General features: G+C 50.0%; 1 protein-coding gene across 2 annotated transcripts in view; it reads right to left on the reverse strand.

Annotated features, from left to right (window-relative positions):
* The window catches only part of TRMT11 (tRNA methyltransferase 11 homolog), a 907,372-nt gene extending 888,593 nt beyond the window's left edge, over positions 1 to 18,779 (reverse strand). The window contains exon 1 of one of the 2 annotated variants that reach the window (XM_069607505.1): positions 18,603 to 18,779. In XM_069607505.1, coding sequence (XP_069463606.1) covers positions 18,603 to 18,680 — 78 coding nt within the window. In that variant the 5' untranslated portion in view covers positions 18,681 to 18,779. The remainder of the gene's footprint in view (positions 1 to 18,602) is intronic. The other variant, XM_069607506.1, reaches the window with a different exon arrangement.
* Between the last annotated feature and the right edge of the window lie 2,558 nt (positions 18,780 to 21,337).

Raw genomic sequence — 21,337 nt, forward strand, 5'->3', positions numbered from 1 at the left:
GGACTTTGAAGCCTGCAAAACCAAATTCCAGGTGCCAAATTCCAGGTGCCAGAGACAGAGATTTCGATACACGCAACTCAGGCACTGGCTGTCTAGTGTGCCTGCCAAGAAGCACGGCAGCAGGGAGCTAACAGCCCTAGAACGAACACTCACCACAAGCCCCCCAAAGGAGAAAAGATCGACACTATACAAACTATTAGACAGAACTGATCCGACCAAAAAAAAGAGCTCTATACGCTAAAGTGAGAAGACGACATCGGCAAAGCTATCGAGCCAGAGAAATGGAGTCATATTTGGAACCAAGCGCACAAAAGCTCACAATGCACAACAAACAAAGAAGGTGCATTTACACTGTGCCACAGATGGTTCCGCACCCCAGAGATCATGAACAAATACAACCCAGCCATCCCCCCCACAGTGCTGGAGAGGATGCCCTGACAGGGGTTTGTTGTTTCATCTCCTCTGGTCTTGCCCGAAGGCTACTCAATTCTGGAAGGAGCTCATGGAGCAAAATCAAATCAATAACTGGCCTCACGATCCCATGGGACCCTGTGATGCTTGAGCTAAAACATGGCGCTGGTGCGCAATGCATTCTGGGGGCACTCAGAGCCATAATGGATATTTATCCATGCCTCAGTGGAAAGCTGCACTTGCTTTGCGAAAAAAAAACATAATTCGCTACAGGGCCTGGATTGCAGGCCTAGTCAGCCAAAGACACGGTGCTGGGAAAGCTAGGATCCGCAGGTGCCAGCTGGTACCAGATAACAAGGTTTGTTGTAGTTGGCTATGCCCGCGCCAAGGTTTCAAGATGAGTTATAGAACTGTTTTCTGTGGCGTTTTTAGTAGAGGGAAGCGCTTTGCTCCTTGGGGTTACTGTCGGTTGACCCAGCTGGCAACCAACGGTCACTCATCAATGCGCAAGCGCTAATGCCAGAAGGCTCGAGAAATTGCCACCCCTTTTGAGGAGTGCATATATGCGGAGCTCTGCAACAGTCAGACGGGATAAGCACAAAGACCTCAGTCGGAGGGGGGACGCCTTGTTCCGACATACCCGTGGGCTGTTGTGCTCTCGGCCTGGCTGTTACCGGGATCTTCCAGCCGCTTCTGGCGAGATGAGGGATTCAGTTACGCCCATGGTGATGTATTCTTGATAACTTACTATCTTTTATGTGATTTATCTGTGATTTATTCCTGTATTATCACGTATTGCTTATGTATGTTTAACTATGAATAAATAGCCATATAAGTACTACTTACTCTCTAAGTGTGCGTGTGGTTGTAAGTCATTGCGCCGTCTACCTGCGTTCAAAGTATTGGCTCTGCAACTGTACTGGTGATAAATGACTGTCCGTGCACTCTTGAGGAGCAATACAGACCCGCAAATCATCCTCCTAGGATCCACTGGGGAGGGTCAATTCCCACTAACAGGACGTATGTCGGACTTATGCTCACACCTCCTAACGGCCACGAAGATATCAATCGCCAGACTCTGGAAAAACCCTGAAGGACCTGCCGCACAATGTGGTGGGCTAAGTGCTGGCAGAAAAAATTACAGCCATCAGATTCAGTAATAGTCCTAAGTTCAAGCAGACATGGGCACCTTTCCTGGCCTACACGCAACAATTCCCGGAAGTGGCGAGACAACCTCCTACTCTGCGCTAGATGGGGAACCAAGACTGAAAGGCCAGTCCAAGAAGCGGTAAACAGCGGATTCACTCTCATTTTAAGGCACTGGGCACTCCACTCCCCAGCCCTCGACGTCCAATAGCCTCTTACTCCGGACTAAAGCTGCACCCAGTCAACGGTGGTGCCGCTCCCCTCAAACCAAACTAAAGACGAACGCCTAAATCTCCCTGCTTGCCCCTCTTCGCGCTTGACCTCCTCCTCCAAAGACATTTGCTGCTATTTGAAGTTCTTAAGTTCTGTTTTCCTGTGTTCTGCCTTTACTTTCTTTTTGGTTTCTTGTTTTCATGCAAGCTCCAAGAAATGCCTTGACATGCTTCACGTTTAAGCTTGTATGTATACAACTCAATAAAAAGATTTTGGGGAGAAAAAAAAACATCATTCATGAAATGCTGGAAGGCTGCTGGGGCATTACATAGGACAAATGGCAAGATTTAGTACTAAAATAAGCCATATTTAGCGTGCAAGGCAGTCTTCCAATCATCACCTTCTTTGATTCGCACTAGGTGATAGTTTCCTCGAAGGTCTACTTTCGGGAAAATCTTGGCCTCCTTAACTTCAGCCATTAGTACTGGGATGAGTGGTAGGGGATACTGGTTCTTGATTGTAATCTGGTTGCGGGCACAGTAGTCTATACAAGTGCGTAGGTCTCCTTCCTTCTTGGGCACGAAAAATAGGTGAAAAGCCATCAGAGATTTTGAAGGCCGAACACATCCATTGGCTAGGTAATTAACCAAATAATTCTTCAAATGAATATTTTCTTGTCCAGTCAAGGCGTAAATTCTGCTGCATGGGGTCTTAGAACAAGGGATCAAATCAATCTGACAATCATATGGTCGATGCAGATGCAAAACGATAGCATGTTCCTCTTCGAATACTTCTTGAAAGTCTTTATATTCCGTTGGAAGGTCTCCTATTAACCCTAAGGGTTTTTCTCTCAGATTCTCTTGGACTTCTTTTTCAAAAGTTTCCATCTTGAACATAGTTTTCACAGAGGAATGCAAGTATTCCTGCTAAGGTTTTCGCACGCCAATCAATCTGTGGATTATGCTTCTCTAGCCATGGAATTCCTAGAATCACCTTAAACTGTGGAGCACTAATGAGGTCAAACAAGATCTTTTCTCGATGTCCCTCCTGGCATAGCAAGGTGCAAACTTCACGTCACTGGTCCGGATATCAGTTGAGTACCATCCACTGCGGTGACATTGTCTATCACCGCCTTTGGGTGCATACCAATACCCATCTTGCCTGCCAGTTCAAATCCAAGTAGTTCCCTATCGCACCACTGTCCACATATGCTTCAAGAGCATATATCTTGGATGGCTGAAGGTCACTACTTAAGATGACTGGAATGACGAAATGAGAGATCTGGATTTCCTTCTTCTGGATTCCCTTCTTCTGGCTCGACAAGTCGACCTCTACACTTGGTCGGGCATTGGAGTTTTCCGGCTGTTCATTTTCTGCTGCCTTTCTGTCCCCGTCGTCTACTGCTCCCACTGGTTTCCAGGGTGATTTCACTGGACAGTTTGCAAAAGATAACCCGCTGAACCGCAATAGAGACATTTTGTTGCCTTCTTTTGTTGCCTTCTTCCTTAGATATGGCACCCCAAATATGTCCTAGCTGCATTGGCATTGCAGTCATTAGCCAAGTTCCATAGTCTTTTGAACTAACATAGGTGATCTGGTCTTTGATCTGGCCCGATCAGAACGCCGATTCTGGGGGGGCGCTGTTGCATGCGATGGTGATGGCTGCCTAAGAGCCGAGCTCCGGACCGAGACGGCTCTTTTTCAACTATATTACCAGCTTCTCACTATAAATCCTCTATCTTGCCCCTGATGCCGATGGACAGATTCCCATAGCAGATCCCTGCTAAACCACAACGGCCGTAGTTCTGCGATTGGTGTTAATCGGTGGATCTAATTTCCGACGTGAGACCTTCCTATCTCTCCCTGCTCTCTGGCTCCAGGAGGTGCGGCTTGCCCTGCTGCTGGGCTCTGCGGCACTGCGGCCTGTGAGGGGGAGGGGCGGCTCACCCTCCGCTACGCGCCATTCTGCCGGCGAACTGCTGGCGGTAGCGGGGGAGACCTGCCAGGTCTGGGATTGCCCCGCGGAACCTTGGAGGCAGCGGTTGGACGGCCGCTGTCCCCCTATATGCCTGCTTTAATCCAGCCACCCACGACTGTCCCGGCGGGAGGACACCGCCCCTCGGGTGCCCCGCTGTGGGATCGCGGCTCATGGAGGGGGCTGCGCCGATTGTCAGACCGTCCCTGTACCCCCGGATGACGGAGGAACCTCGCTCCATTGTGGCCATGGTAAGGAGCTGGGGGGCTACCTAACGTTGCCGGGGGCTGCCAGTGCTTCAGGGCCTTTACTGGCTACCATTGTTTTTGGCCCTACACACGCTGCTGGAGCAGCCCCCACCTCCTAGTGTTCAGCCCTGCTACTTGGTTGGGGGTACCCCCCCACTGCCTAACATTTGCTTGCCTCCTGGACAACTGCACCGGGGTCCAGTTCTCTGTTGCCTCATCTTGGGGATCAGAGCCCACGGCCCGGCACCCTACGGTAGTCTGCCCCGGGCCGAGCCCCACCTGAATCTGTGCCATCTAGAATTAACTGTTTATACCGCGCCTGGGCAGGCGGTACTCCTCAACCCCTGGCACCTGGCGAGAACTGCGTTGCAGATAGCAGGAAGGCACAAAACCTGCTACAGCATACTTACTACCCACCTTCAGTGGCCGGGGGCGTGTGTTGCTCAAATAGACCCAAAGCGGAGCTCTTGGCAATCCGAAGAGAGGGCTTCTGAACAGCCTGCCATTATCAGTGTAGCATTATAACATTGTTGTCTCCTTTCACTTGGACATTCCCACATTTCCGGAACCCCTCTCCACTGACACCATGACCAAGGGAGCGGGAGCTGGGAAAAAACAAAGCTCTTTAAATATGTTCAAAAGAACCACAGCTAAATCAGCTGCTGAGGTGCAGGATGAAGCACCTACAACATCTGCTACCCCGGCCCCTGATGACTCGCAGAAGATGCTAGAGTACATCCGTGAAGGGTTTACCACCCTACACACCAAACTTGATGACATAAATGGGCCCATCTCATCTATTAAGGCGCATATCGAGAAGACGGATGGTCGGGTGGCAGAGATTGAAACAAGGGTGGGTGCCACCGACGATGAACTGGGCTCTCTGCGCGCCACGGTCTCCTCGCTTTCCACTAGGGTGCTGGCGGTTGAAAAGAAGGACGACGACCTAGAATCGCGTTTGCGATGCAACCACCTGCGCATAATCGGAGTTCCTGAGGATGACATCAACGAGCCCATGGAAGACTGTGGAGCATATGTTTTTGACAGTGCTAGATTCACCGAAACTCTCTCCACAGTTCACACTTGAAAGAGCCCATCGCTCCCCGAGTGCAAAGCCTAGGCCTGGCGCACCCCCACACCGCATCATAGATAGAATCTTAAATTTCCGGGACCACGACGCTCTCCTCAGAGCAGCCAGAGTCAAGGGTGAGCTGCGCCTGGGTGCGGCCAGAATCCACCTTTATCCATATTTCTCTGTGGCGATTCAGCAGGAGCGCAAGGTCTTCTCATGAGTCAAAAAAAGGCTCTGAGATCTGGGGGTCAAATACTCCATGTTATTTCCCACCAAGCTACGGATTGAACACTCAAACCAGACCTTTTTAATTACAATGCCGGAGGAAGCTTCTAAATTTATTGACGAACACTTCACTGGCTGATCTTCTCCCTCTACGTCGGAACCACGATGGCCTAGTCATTTCCCGCCAAATCCTTGCCTAAGAACAGGACCCTCAAGGCCAGCATCGTCAGATGTGGGACTGTCCCACGGGTTCTCATTAACAGTTTGATAATGTTCTCTTACTGAACGGTTGATCCTTCAATTATGTTTTTTCCAATTATAAGTGTGAATTGTCCGGTACTAAAAACCTCCTTGTTTTCCCTCGGTCTAGGGCAACGCCGCCAAGTCAACTAACAGGCCCCCTGGCGTAGTTGCCAATGAAATGGTTGTTGTTATGGTTCAATTGGGCTATCATTCCTCCGTTTGGGGGAGGGACGTGGGTGCAGGGGAGGTGATACGGGAGTTATTTTAAAAGAGGCTTGACAACCACAAGAGATGCTACACACACCACATTATTTGATCACAGGCGTGCTGGTATGGTGACATGTCCGCACCAGTTGAGGTGGCACTGGCCACTGATATTCCATAAACTGGAACTCAGCCACCATCCCCACACAGACGATGGATATTAACTTATCATTCATGAGCTGGAATGTGAGGGGTCTGGGCAATCACAAAAAGATGCGACAGATACAACTGTGCGCTGTACGCCATGGCGTTAAGATCTTATGCTTACAGGAAACTCATGCCCGCTCTGAACAATGCGAAAAATTCGCTAAATAGTGGGGTCCCCAGAGGTTCTATACTAACTATTCCACTCAAAGTCAAGGGGTCCTCACCCTAATCCACAAAAGTCTTACATTTACTTGCGTCCACTCACAGATAGACCTGCAGGGGAGGTATGTGCTAATCCTGGGTAGACTGCAAAACCAAGAGGTAGCTATGTTGAATATTTACAGTCCGAACATAGATGACCCAGAGTTTTACCTGCATCTTGCCTGGTTGCTGGAGACTTATCCCCTTACCCCGATTATATGGGGCGGAGACTTTAATACTATATTAGATATCAACCTGGATAGGTCAGGCTCCAGAACCCACCGGCTCTCCAGTGCGGCCTACACTATCCTGAAAACTGTCCCTCGTTTCAGTATTGTCGCCGCTTGGCGGCTCTTGTACCCAGCCTCCCACACGTACTCCTATTCCTCAGTGCACGACTCGCACTCGAGAATAGATAGGTGGCTCATATCAGATATTTTGATCAGATACCTTACTCATCTAGCGATCTTCCCTAGAACCCTATCTGACCATTCACCGGTGACCATCTCCTTGAATTGGGGTCAATACTACAGGGGTGAAAGACAGTGGAAAATGAGGCTGCATGCCCTACTTGACCAGGTCTTTGCATCTGAACTCGAATCCTCCATCGAGGAATTCTTTGAGGTTAACACCATCTCTGCACCGTCACAGGCCATTCTCTGGGAGTCCTTTAAGGCATACATAAGGGGCATTGCCATATCCAAAGGGTGCGATATACTGAAGGGCATCCGTTCGGACATTGCTAACAGCGAATCGACCCTGGCTACCCTTGAGAGCCAATATACCCTAGATCAATCCCCTGAAACATTAGCACAAACAGGGACAGAACTAGATACATTCCGCACGCTGGGCGAGCGGGAGGTTAAATTCCTGGATAGCCCTCACTCGGTAAGGAAATATGGAGAGGATGAGCGGCCAGGCCGCTTGTTAGCCAGGTTGATAGGCTGAGAGTTTGGTGCCCCCAACATACCGGCGATAGAGAGACCCGATGGAACACTGGCGACTTCACCACAAGACATCAATGTTGAATTACTTGCATTTTATATGTCCCTATATTCAAAAACCCAGTGCGCCCAGATACCAGAAATAGTTTCCCATTTAGAAGGCCTCCCCCTCTCGGTCCTCTCCACTGACACCAGCATTACACTTGAAAGGCCATTCACCTCTGAAGAACTCACTGAGGCCATTGAATCATTGGCATCGGGCAAGGCACCTGGCCCGGATGGGCTTCCCATCGACTTTTATAAGCAGTACAAATCCCTCTTGGTTCCACATCTTCTAGCCCTATGGAAGGAGTCCTGTGAGAGAGGCACACTCCCGCCCTAAACTTCGTGAGGAAATGATAACGGTCCTTCTCAAACCTGGCAAACCCCCCACTCAATGTAGCTCTTACCGCCCCCTGTCGCTAATCAACTGCGACGTTAAAATACATGCTAAGCTATTAGCTACTCGGCTATCCTCATTTATGCCGCACATCATCCACTCTGATTAAGCGGGATTTATCCCAGGCAGATCCACTTCCCTCAATCTGCGTGGACTCTTCAATGTGATAAGCAGAATCGACCCTGAGGTGCAGGCAGTGGCTGCCACCCTGGATGTGCAGAAGGCATTCGACTCAGTGTCGTGGGAATACTTGTGGCGTGTCCCAGTCAAATGTAAGTTTGGCCCCAACTTTCAAGCCTGGGTTAAGCTGCTCTATACTGGACCGTCGGCAAGAGTCCGTACGGAGGATAGGTGCTCCACTCCATTTCAGATTGCCAGAGGAACAAGACAGGGCTGCCCTTTTTCCCCCACTAATATTCGCCCTAGCCATGGAACCCTTTGCCGACATGATGCGCCAGTTACATTCCCATAGAGGCTTACGTACTGCAGGCCAATCTGACATTATCTCCCTATACGCCGACAATGCCCTTCTTTATATCCGGTCCCCTGAAAACAATTTAGCCCATATCCTAGAGGATGTGGTTCGGTTTGGTTACATCTCCGGGCTTAGGGTAAACAGCTCTAAATCTATTCTATTCCTGCTTACAGACTGCACACCCCCCCTCTGACCTACTGGGATTCTCATGGTCCCAGTCTAACTTCACGTACCTGGGTGTGGTGGTTTCCCAACACACGGCAGAACTACGTGAGGACAACTATAGTAATTACCTCACATATCTGACCATCAAAACTACTGGCTGGGCTAAACTCCCCATTTCCTTGGCTGGTAGGATTGGTATACTTAAAATGGTTGTACTACCCCAACTCCTCTACCGATTCACTGATTTACCGGTGTGGCCGGGCGATGATTTCTTCCAGTCACTTCGCCAAATAACCAACTCCTTCCTATGGCATTCCGGTGCAGTCCGACTCAAATTGGCAACAATGACCACTTCTATGGAATATGGCGGTTTTGGTGCTCCCGACTTCACCAAGTACTGGTTGGTGGCTCAGTCCCAATTCGCTTCCTGCTGGTTCAACACCGCCGACCGCCCCCCCGCCCCCACGTCCGTTTAGAGAAACTCATGGTCAGTGATCGAGTAATCGGCTCCCTTATTCTCAAACCCGACTCCACTGACCTTGACTCGGCAGACCCGGTTGCGAGCACATCCCTGGCTCTCTCTAGGATTTGGAAACTAGTAGGCACACGGTGCCCCTTTCACGGAGACCGCCCGCTCTGGAAATTTTTCCCTGATGTCCCGCACATTACACAATCTACTGTGTCCCGTTGGGCCGACGATGGCTTCATGGTGCTTCGTGATATTTATGAACAGGGCAACTTCCTCGAATGGGCTGACCTTCCTCCCCCTCAAGCGGAAATCGTCTGCATGGCTGCAATACTCCTCTCTTCGGAGAAATCTTAGAGCCAGATACTCCGACTTCCCTACAATTCCACCTGATGAGCCCATTATTGCAGAGCCATGCTCCTTCGACTCCTTTAGGGGAAAGGTATCAAGGCTTTATGCTTTACTTCAGCCTAGAACTGTCCCCCCATGCACTGAACTTAGACATAGGTGGGAGGAGGATCTCGGGGTTGAGATTACTGATGAACGCTGGTCCCACATATGTGCTCGCACTCACAATGTGTCATACAACTCTAGGTTTAAATTAATACAATTTAAGGTATTACACAGATTTCATCACACCCCGAACAGACTTCATCATATGTTCAATGAACTCCCCCTCCAGCTGCCCCAGATGTGGTGCAGACCAGGCCTCCTACATCCACATGATCTGGAGCTGCCCATGCCTGTCACAATTCTGGTTTGAAGTATGTTCCACACTATCTGCTATACTAGATCATGTCAGAGCCGTCCCCGCTTCGATGCCTCTTCCACGAGTTCCGCCAGTTGGGTCCCAATTCGAGGAGGCTGGCGGGACTCTGTATGCTACTAGCAGTACGCTGCATCTTAATGAACTGGCTTCGGCCTAGAGCACCTATGCATGCAGAATGGCTCAGAACAATCACATGGGCACATGATACTGAGGAAGCCTGGGGTGGTCTGCAGCATCCACACTCTAGACCGAGAGACATTTGGCGGAAATTTCGCAGCTACGTGTCCGCCAGTACTTCAAACTCAGACACCGGATCCTCTGTCTCTTCCTCTCCCCCTCCAGTTGTTTTCCCCACGATTTGTGTAAATGGTGTCGTGCAGCTGGATCACTGCCTGGACCCCACTCGTCCTATCTGTACACAAAATGCCAAATCTGTACTGTGAAGTATGCTTGTGTAGAGTTTTTCCTTATTGTTACACTGAGTGTCTCTACTTATATGTGCATTGTCAAGTCAAATAAATAAAGGTTTTTTAAAAAAAACACTGATTCTGCAATCGGTGGTCCAACTGTATTGTTAGGTCTATGAATTCTGCACAACCAGTGGGAGACTCACCACTTGCGCTAGTATATCTTTAAGTTCTTCTCGTAATCCTTGATGAAAGAGTGTAGTCCTCCTCTCCTCAGGCCATTTGGTTTCTGCCACTAATCGATTAAAGGAGGATATATATAGGCCAACAATTCTTGGTTTCCTTGGCGTAGAGAGAGCAGCTGATTATCCAAGGCCTGTCCCTGAGCTGGATGAGCAAAGAGTTTCTCTAACTCTTGTCGAAAACCTGGGCAGTTCCTCAATACTGGAGCATCTCGATTAACTAAAAAGTATGTTCTAGTCAGCAGCATGCTCGCCTGGATACGATAATTAAATGCCACCTTAGCCTGATCTGAAGGAAAAAACCTGTCTGCACAGAAAGTGTAAATTACATTGGATCATAAAAACTGCGAAACGCCTGGGATCCCCTGTAAATCTCTCTGGGGCTGCTAGTGGAATATTCCTGGGTAGAACTACCTGGAGCGGAGGACTGGGAGGGGAAATTTGACGCTGTGGGACCCCACTATGAAGTGGTGCTTGTCCTGCTTGGGACTGTAGCAATTGGTGACCCAATTCATCCATACGCTCTCTGTTCACCACGAACTCTCTCCTAAGAGAGTTGGCCTCGGACCTTGCTGCACTGACTTCTGCCCTTAACTCTCCCAGAAGCTGGGATTGATTTTCAATTCCTGTGTCCGCCATTACGCTCAGGTGGAGTAGATGGACCAGGTGGATAAGGGACTTTGACCTATACATGGGGGGCCACAGGGCCGATCGCAGACGCTCGACAGATATGCCTGCTGAAGCTTGCATTGGGCTCTGCCACACGCAACATATCGACAAAATGCCCCCCCCCCCCCCCCCCCCCCGACTCCACAGATTCCATCCAAGACCTGAAAGATGCGCTGACAGCATATTTCACCCCATACACCAATGTGGATTACGAGAGACATCTTTTTCACAGTACCAAACAAATCAAGGGTGAGACGATGGACGCCTATGTAATGCGCCTACGCACCAAAACGAAACATTGTGACTTTGCCAACTACTCAAATTCATAACAGGGTGTGAGTCGCAGACCTTCAGAAGAAAACTATTGCAAAAGTCCTGTACGCTGGAAGAGATATTAGCACTTGCCCAGGTCGAGAGGGCCATAGACTCTCAGGTGGAGAGCTTGGAAACGGCCTGCCGGGGGGAGAACACTCACAGGCTCCAGCCAGAGGGAAAGCGGATGAACTTGTCTGCTACGAGTGCAGGTTTGAATACCCACATGAAGGCACGTGCCCTGCAGTCGGCCAACGCTGCGCCACCTGTGGCGAGGAGGGTCACTTTCAAATAGGTTTGCAGACTATTCTGGGACAAGGGGAGAGACCGAGTAAGAGACAATCCACTGTGACCCAAGTTGAGAAACAGTGGCCTTGGGCCCCCACCCGAGTGCAAGCACCCAAAGCTTGCCAAATCAAACAAAAGCGAAAGAGATTCGGGTGCGGACAGACAAAAAAAAAGAGAGAGAAGAGAAAGAGGAAAGTAAGTCATGCGTGCGAGGCTTGAGCGCAGATCAAGGCGCCACGTGCGCTACCTAGTAGAGCAGTCCCCAACAGACTCGGACCCCAGCTCATCGGGGAGCAACCAGAAAAACAGAGCATACGTGTATGCCCTAGGAAACCCCACCGCACACAGCCCCACTCTGATCATCAAGCTAAATGAACAGCCGAAGGAATTTCTCATTGACACGTGAGCCACAGTGAATATGGTCAGTGAAAGCACCTACAAAGAACTGCCTCAGAAACCAAAGCTAAACCCTGCAACAGTAGAAATATACGCCTATGGTGCCAAGGCACCCTTTAAATGTCTAGGACAATTTGACGGTTGCTGTCGATATAAAGGACACGAAATGAAAATACCCATCCATGTTCTGGCCAACGAGACAGACAGCAGGTGTGTTCTAGGCTTCAAGGTAGCGGCTGACATGGGACTCATTCATATCCTGTATAACATCATGGTCCACAAGTATATCGACCCAGTTGAGATGATCAACAACCTATATCCTCGCATATTTAAGGGAATTGGCAAGTTAAAGAACAGGCAGATCAAACTTCATGTGGATGACTCAGTACGCCCCGTAGCGCAACATCCAGAAGAAAGTAGAGGATGAGCTCTGCAAAATACTCGAGCACGACATTATTGAGCATGCCACGGGCCCCACCACCTGGGTATCCCAGATAGTGCCTGTGCCCAAGAAAGGGTCCGAAGCCATACGGCTGCGCATGGACATGATACGCTGCAATCAAGCCATCAGGCGGGAGAGACACCCAGCTCCCCGCAACACGGTCACGATTCACTTGTTGAACGGGGCCAAGGCGTTCTCCAAGCTAGACCTGCAGAAAGGGTACTACCAACTTGTACCAAGCCCCGAAAGCAAAAACATTACAACCTTCATCATGCACGTGGGCCTGTTTCAGTACAAGAGGTTAAGTTTCGGGGCTTCGTCGGCAGGGGAAATATTTCAGGCTGAGGTGCACAATGTCGTCAAACACATACCTAACTGTCTCAACTTTAGTGACGGCATATTGATCTTCGACACAGACGTCAAGAAACATGAAGAGACACTGATGAGGGTGTGCAAAGCGCTGAACGACGCAAACCTTACCCTGAACCGCCACAAATGCGAATTTCGTAAGAGCATGCTGAAGTTCTTTGGGAACATCTTCTCAGAGACGGGCACGACACCTGACCCGGAAAAAGTTGCAGCGCTAAACACCTCACCCCCAGCAAATGTGTCTGAACTGCGCTCCTTCCTAGGATTATCCAGCTACTGCATCCGATACATCAAGGACTTTGCCTCTGTGTAAAGACTGGTAGGGGGTGTCTGTAAAGAATGGTAGGGGGTGTCTGTACTTCTGCTCTCTATATGGTAGGGGCGAGGCACAGAAGACCCCAGCCAAGATTCTCTATTATGGTAGCAATGGACGAGCAATCAAGGCCTAGCTTCTCAGGAGGTTATGCAGGCTGGTTCTTAAGTACAGTGTAGTCCCCGAACCCCCACAAAGGAATGTCCACACACTGTATTACTGAAAACACAGTCTTTATATAATTAATAGTCAAAGGTATGTACACGATCACAATAACGCACTTTGTACTTGGAAGTCAATAATGATAAATATATGCAATTCTAAAATGGTACCACCAATGTTATCAAATCTCATTAAAGTTTATCAACTGTACGGTTAAAATGTCACAAAGATTAATAACGAGAAAACCAGCAATAGAGATAGGCAGGAACGTAAGATGGTTGGAACGTAAAATGGTTGGAACAGTAGGCAGAACACTGACCCCTACCACTAGGCAGAGTTCTGAGTGGAGATCCCCCCACCTGGGGGACCTGTAAGTAAAGATATATAGCACAAGCCCAGTCCATATAATGTTCGATAGTCTTACTTCTTCCTATTAAGGTTTTACCCCCCCCCCCAAATGTACCTGGTGGAGTAGAGTTCTCCGACGATGCGCCGACCGATCCTTCTTGAGTGCCTCCCTTTCAGGCGGGAGCCACGGATCGTCTAGAGGTGTCGGGGAACTTGGCGTTCGGTGTCAGGGAATCGACGGCCCTTCTTGAGTGCCCTCCCTTTAAGGCAGGAGTCACGGGTCATCGAACGTCCGACGGGGAACAGGGTGAACTTCGGCAGGGAAGTGGCCGCTTCGTTCCTAGCGGTGCTCGTCGACGACAGAGTGTTGGCTTCATGCAAGGAAGAGGCGTGCGGGGCACCTCGGTGACGATAGTTCTGGACCGCAAAGAGATGATGAAGAACTGTGGCCCAGCAAGGTCGTCGAGTCGTCGGCGTCTCTGTGGTCCTTAGGTTGCGGGAAACCCACCGGTGGATGCTCCTCGGCGCGTCGACGGTCGGGCCTTCTCCAGCGGATGACGATGCAGACCAGAGCGTCCGATGATAAATTGAAGTTCTTAGGCAAATGGGAGCATGGCGGCTCCGGTCGGCGGCTCCGGTCGGCGACAGTGGCGGACAAAAGTCCGAGTGCTTCTACTTGGAGTTCCGCAGCAGTCCCCGTATCGGGTCGGCAGCCTGTCGAAGGTCTGTCTACCAGGGAGCGTTGGCAAAGATCAACTGTGCACGATGGTCCCTCGTAGCTCGGGAAGTGGGTGCCTTACCAGGTCCTCTCTGGGTCAGTCCTTGGAGGCACAACAGCTTTCAGATTGTGACGGAGAGCAACAGCAATTCTTCTCGTCCAGCAGGGCTTCAAGGTCAAGCGTCAGTTACTCCAGTTCCTCGTCGTAGTGGACTTCAGCTTCTGAACACGATTCCTAGCAGTGAGAGGTCCCCAGATAAACTGTTGATCTCCCATTCATTCCGCTGGGTCACACTCAAGCATCCAATCATGACTAAGGGCAATCATGCAGGCAGCCAATCAGGCACACAGGGTATTCAGGCCATTCACTTCTCTCCAGACACTCACAACAAGTTATGTGTATTGGGTCAAGTACAGAGCCATTCAACACTCCAAGCTCCATTCCAACCGGTTTCGGGCAGGACTGTCTCAGTCATTGTCATTGTGTCAACCACCAGATACTAGACACCCACAACACAGAATTCATATTCGTCATACACTCTATTCACCGAGGTCCCATCGACAGGAGGTACCCACAACATACATCACCGGGAAGGCTCCAGCTAATCTGGCCGGGCCTTCACAACAACAACAACATATATGGCATTTCCACCCAACAGCCAGTTAGGGGAAAGGGACAGAGTCAGGGCTTCCCAGGACTCCTGTCAAATTCAGCATGGAGCTGCCACCAGCCCATACCCTGCTCTGCGGGCCACCCACAGGTGCCCAAAAACATACACTAGGGGCACAGGGCTGTACCCCCACCCATGGGTGCCATAAGGGTATCCCACGGGTCCGTTCACCAAACCAAAAGAAAGAGAGCTGCACCGCCAGGAGTCCCACATGAACTCCTGCGCAGAAAACACGACAGAACACACGATAAAAAGCAGTAATGGACAAGGATACGGAGGCCCTGTCCCTCCGATGCATTTCCAGCATCACACCCTGTCAGTGAGCCACTGAGACTGCTAACCCGGCATGACGTCGCCTTTTACTGGACTGATGACTGCCAGAGAGCCTTCAAAGTCATTAGAGAAAGAGTTGCCAATGCAGAAAACATGGCGTACTACGACCCAAGCAGCCAGACTGAACTGACAGTGGACACCAGTCCCGTGGGGCTAGGAGCCATACTGGCCCAGATAGACCTGAGGGATTCCTCTCAAAGACACATTGTTGCATATGCCAGCAGGAGCCTCCGACCCCTGAGCAAGCCTACTCGCAGGCCAGGAAGGAAGGTCTAGCGGTGGTATGGGCGTGCAAGCACTTCCATCTCTTCCTATATGGAAAACCATTTCAATTCATCACTGATCACCAAGCCCTTCTGTTCCTATAGGGAAACCCACAGGCAAAAATGCCTCCCAGGATAGCCCGTTGCGGGCTACGGCTACAGGACTACGCATTTGAGATAGTGCACCGGCCGGAGAAAACCCAGCGGACTTCCTATCCAGAAGGCCCGCGGGGGGGGGGGGAAGAGCGTGCACCAGAATACTCAGTAGCGGACAGGTACCTCATACACAAAACCACCCCAGAGGGAGTTGACACTGAGATAATAGCTCAAAAACAAATAATGACCAGGTCTGCCAGATTGTGTGCCAAGGCCTTGAATCGGGCATGTGGAGGAGGGCGAAGGACAGAGAGAGAGCCGCAGGAGACCTAATACACGTGGATGTAGAGCGCCTCATACAAGTGAAGGACGAGCTAGCCTTGTCGGATGATCACTTTCTCCTCAAAGACTGCAAGCTGGTATTCCCCACAGCTCTGAGGGCAAAGATCATTGAGCTAGCCCATGAGAATCATAGGGAATAGTATCGACCAAGCGCATGCTCTGCCAGAAAGTCTGGTTCCCCAATATGGACTCCATGGTAGAGGCTGCGCTAAAAACTTGTCCCATGTGCAGCCTCATCACTCCCAACCGACCCCCGGAACCACTAGTCATGTCTGACCTTCTGCAAGGAGTCTGTGGCCACAGATTTCTTTGGGCCCATTGAAAAGGGGTGGGAGGGGGGTGAAAAAGAGTACGTACTAATGATGATGGACGAATACTCGCGATACCCGGAGGCACAACCGATATCGTCGACAATAGCTCATCACCTCATCCCCATGATAGACCGCATCTTCTCTGCATATGGGGTTCCCAAAGTACTCAAGACAGACAATGGCCCTCCTTTCAGTGGGCACCAGTTCACAAAATTTGCTGACTACCTGGGATTTCACCATCGGAAAATAACTCCCCTCTGGCCCCAAGCTAATGGCATGATAGAGCACTTCATGGCCAACCTAGAGAGCGCTACAGATAGCCAAACTGACAGGGCAGCCCTATGAGCAGGTACTGAACCAGCTGATGCGAAACTACTGGGCACACCCCACAGCACCACCGGCAGGACCCCTGCAGAGCTAATGCTTGGTAAAAACACGCAGACGCGCCTCCCACAAGCAAACCAGGTCAACCATGTGCCTGAGCTGGAAAAGAAGTGCGGGAGCAGGACAAGACCGCAAAGGCTTATATATGCGGATACCCGCAGAGGCGCGAGAATGCCCCAAATTGAGGTGGGTGATATTGTTGCCGTGAAGCAGCCACAGACTCAAACACACCTCCCCATTTCGAGAGGAACCCCTGTGGGTCACTCAAAAGAAAGACTCCATGATCACGGCCCAAGGCCCAGAAGGGCCAGTTACTCGCAACTTCTCTCACTTCAAAGGAATCCCCTCCCTCGGGTCGAGGCGGCTAAGTGGACGTGTGAATGTTCCCACTGAATAGGAGTCTGATGACCCCCATCAAGGAGACTAAGGGGATACAGAAGACTCTGATCGAGAAGTTCCGGTGGAGAGTGAGCCAGGCGAACAGTCTCTAGCTGCCTTTGGCACACGTCCGCAGAGGGCTTGGAGTAGACTGCGCTGATGGATCGAGGAAATGGACTAAGTTGATCCACCAGACCACCACCCATTGTGAAGAGTCTGGTAACTGTTTAAAATGGGGGGGGGGGGGGGAAATGTCATGTTGATGTTGCCATAGTTACGGGGAGGCTGGTGGTGGGTAAAGGGAAATGACGAGGGAAAGGGGCAGAGTTAATTTGAATTGCAATAAAGACGGACGTTGATGTTACCGCTCCTGGTCCCGTGCTTTATTACCTGCGCCACACGGACCCTTGGGCCTACACAAGCCATAACAATTAATATGTTCCATAGCAATTAATACGTTCACTAGTAAAAGTACACTGCTACGTTTATTGCGGGATATAAACATTCGAAACATGAATGTGTGTGTCAATTATAAAGAAAAGAGAACACAAATGTATGGTCCATTATTGCGAGATATAAACATTCGAAACATGAATGAGTGTGTCAATTATAAAGAAAAGAGAACACAAATGTATGGTCCATTCAGGCATAAAAGCAGCATTACTTAAGGACTGACCATTGAGTGTTCCCCCTATATCGCCTGTGCATGTCCAATGCTTACTGTGGTACATACAGTTCAAAGAAACACACTTTCGCAGCAAGCATCCTAACTCAGCAAAGCCACTTTGAGATGGTGCAAAAGCATACTTGCTAACCCTACCGATTTAGGCGGTAGGATACCGTTTTTTAAGCAGTCCTACCGCCTACTGATTTAATGGCAACAAATACCGATATTTTTTTTTTTGGCCTGGATTTAGCAGCTTGTTCAGCCATGGTTGCAGGGTGCGCAAGTACACAAGAATCCGAGGAACGTTCTTCACTGGGGATGTGTTGAAGCTGCTGCTTTTATAATGGTGTGTTCTTACTGGCAGCAGTTAGCAGACCAGTGCGCCAGTGCAACCTCCCCAGACTGTCAGAGGTGCCCGTGAGATCCGCTCCAGCACTTCTGGATATCGTACCTCAGCTCCCCGGTGCCAGTCATCTACATGCTGGGGCGAGCCACTGCAGCAATGGCAAGCCACTCCTCCTAATGAGTTCTGGCAGGTGTGAGCTTTCGCCAGGAGCTGGGGGAAACCGCACGTTTCAGCCTCGCCCAGCGCGAGTCTCGACACTTCCACCCGCAAGTGCAATATGCTATTTCTTCAATGTAGCTGCACAACACAGCGCCCCTCTCTCCGGCATCTGCTACATACTTGCCAACCCTACCGATTTAGGCGGCAGGATACCGCTTTTTAAGCAGTCCTACCGCTTACCGATTTAGGGGCAACAAATACCAATTTTTCTCAATATTTTTTAAACTTTAAGATTCCTACAGATTTTTGGTCACAGAATGTTGGAATGAATGCGAAAGCTGGACGATTTTGGCAGCGCTGCAACCAAGTAAGATCTCCTCCGTGCTACCGCAAACTTTACACACACCTTGCACTGCGTGTCTCCCCCAACCTCTCAATGAGGGTTGCTCCAAATAATTATAAGAGTACAAGGAGCAGACAGCCCCGCTTGCAAAAACTCTTACAACTGTGCGGCAGGGTGCTTGAGTGAGCGTGCAATAGTGAGGAAGGAGAATAAACTCAATGGCGCCGGCCTGTCACTCACCGGCACCCTGAACTCAAAGTTCTCTTGTGCTAGGAGAAGAAGGTACCGCTTAATCACGCCGCTGCTGGGGATCGCCATCTTTCCAAGCCACAAGTCCCCGCCCACTGCCGACAAACGCTGTCACATCCGTCAACATTAGAAGAAAGCAAAAAGCTCCTGCTTTGTTACGAGAAATGTGGCGGCCATGTTAGAGCGGAGAATTATTGATTCTTTTGAATCGGGTGTCAACTTTTTCGTACTAGATCGTGACAGCGCAGCCTAATGTGTGAGGGATTATGCAAATGAAGAGGTCCGCGCTCTAAACCCCCAGCAATAGAACATTAAAAAGTGACATTGTTAGCCAAACAAGAGCGTTTCTTTATCGAGCATAGGCACTCGCTAGGGACGCAAAGCTTCGAAAGGCTTAGACATTGCTGAGCACAAATAAATCGCCGACGAAACGCGGCTAAGAAGAGCAGCCGACCACCGGGAAATGTATTTAAACATACACAGTGTTCTAAAATCCTTTGTAAAGAACAACATTGAAGATCAAACACCGTTAATGTTCTGTGTTTCACCAGGTGATGAATAACATTCATATACCCTCCACCCTCTGTAGATTTATTTTCCATTTCCAAATTTTAGGGGGCTCGTCTTCAGATTTACGAATCGGTAATCATAGCAACATGGCGCCCACTCCAGTCAGCTGGGTAGTTAGCTAGGAATTGTTCCTTCAAAATAGAAGGGTTTATATACAAAACCACCGCCCCTTCTCCTCCTTGCGAGGTCACGGGTGAGATGTTCTACGCTCAACCAGGCACAGCGTTTCCAAGACTGAGGACATAGCACATTTGTAAGTATAGTTCAATTCGGGTTGACGTTCTCTTAACAGTATCGCACAGTCCCTCGTGTCTCTTCTCAATACAGCACTCTCGTTGACAAGATAAATATAGTACAAGGAGGCACCAGAAGAATATCAGCAAATACAGATTGGATTGAATCATGTTGGCAATTACATACTTACCAACATGGCCCATTACAATCTGTAGGTGTTTATCCAGTCCTGTTTTTTCCATTGTACGCTGGGACTCGTAGTCCGAGTTTTACAATAGGAAGAGTGGAACTACAAATTCCAGAATGCAAAGGAAAAAAACAGGACTGGATAACCACCTACAGATTGGGATGGGCCATGTTGGCAATTATGTATTGTGGTTTGCATGTGGTAGAGGGTGTGATGTTGTGCACTGGGTGCGCAGCCCAGCACCGTTATTTGGCTAAGGGCAGGGCCATGTTTGGGCCAGTGCGAAGGGAAGTGACTTTGGGCTAGGTAGGGGTACTGGAGCATGGGCAGTTAGAGCTTTTGAGTAATGTACGTCCACCTGCAGTAGCTGTGTTTGTTTTGCCCACTACGGAGTGGCCCTCTGTTAGCATTGTGAGCACTCAGATACAAAGTATTCCTGGCAGTTCATCGATCGACATTGATTAACACTGGAGACTTTTGAAACCGTGCTTTTCTGAGCCACGCAACCACTCTGATACAAAGTATTCCTGGCAATAGAGTTCAAGCACTCGCGTGCCGGGTATCTCACTTGTCAGAAACTCACTGGTCACTTTAACAATTCTTCCAGCAGCTGGGGTCACACAGCCTTCTGCTTGTGATGTCAGGGTCCCAGCTCCTGCCCCTCAGGCACTCCTGTGTTGACCTTTCAACACAGGGGAACAAGCACCTTGCACATAAGGGAAAGGGACAGCCTTCCCACACAGCTCCCTTCAGATTGTTTAGCGCGCTCCATGGAGCCCTTGCTCCTACACCACGCTTCCATAGACCACCTCTCCCTGCAGTCTCCAGCATATCAGCGTCCGGCTCAGCTAAGGTTCCCTGCTGTTTGCACCAGCCTCCCTGCTGCTTCTCCCTGCTGGGCTGGTCTCCTTTTATACATCGGCAGACCCTTGACAGGCTGCAGGTGTGGATGTCCAATTAGCCCTGTCTCGCCACAATCAAAGGGACATGCCTGACCCTCACAGCTCTTAGCGGGCATCTTCTTCATCCCAGTACCAGAGTGGTGAAATAGTGTAGTCTTCATTGCTCTCAGTTGCCTCTTCTTCGTCCCAGTACTGTCAAGTGTCACGTGTGAGAAACCAGAAGGTGTCTCGCCCACTAGTCCCCGGGGGTCTCTCTCTCAGATGGGCAGGGCATAGCCATAACCTTTGGATCCAGACCCAGCGGGAGGACCAGTGCGGGAGGATCACATGGGTGAGGGGCCTTCGGGGAGTGGACACCTGATGGCGAGAAACAGTATCCCCTTCCCTGTAAGACCTTTACCCCATCCTACCAGGTAGGGTACTTGGGATCTTTACCCCTGCCCCCTTTCCCTTCACAAACACTTTCACACAGACAGCCCGCTCAGGGCGAAAACAGACTCACACCCGAGCATTGTACCTGACATGTCCCATTACTATGGTCAAGCAAGGTCAGGCAATTTCTGGTAACCACTCACACCTGACTTCCATTAAACTTCCCCACACGGATAAAAGGCGGAGAACGAGAGCACACTCTGAGCGAGGCAACATACACAAAGGAATAGTGGTTCCCGGATGGCAGCTGAACGAGGGGAGAAAGACGACAAACTGCGCAAGGAGGGAGATACCCTTGACCTTTCTGGCAAGAAACTGTAACTTTTCTAAATCCTTCAGATTAAAGAGCATAAGGCCAGGAAACCAGACTGGAGAACCCTGCATTGTGTGTCAGAGATACC

The sequence above is a fragment of the Ambystoma mexicanum genome, chromosome 4q (assembly GCF_040938575.1).
Source record: "Ambystoma mexicanum isolate Mex_15411 chromosome 4q, UKY_AmexF1_1, whole genome shotgun sequence".
Classification (NCBI taxonomy): Eukaryota; Metazoa; Chordata; class Amphibia; order Caudata; family Ambystomatidae; genus Ambystoma; species Ambystoma mexicanum.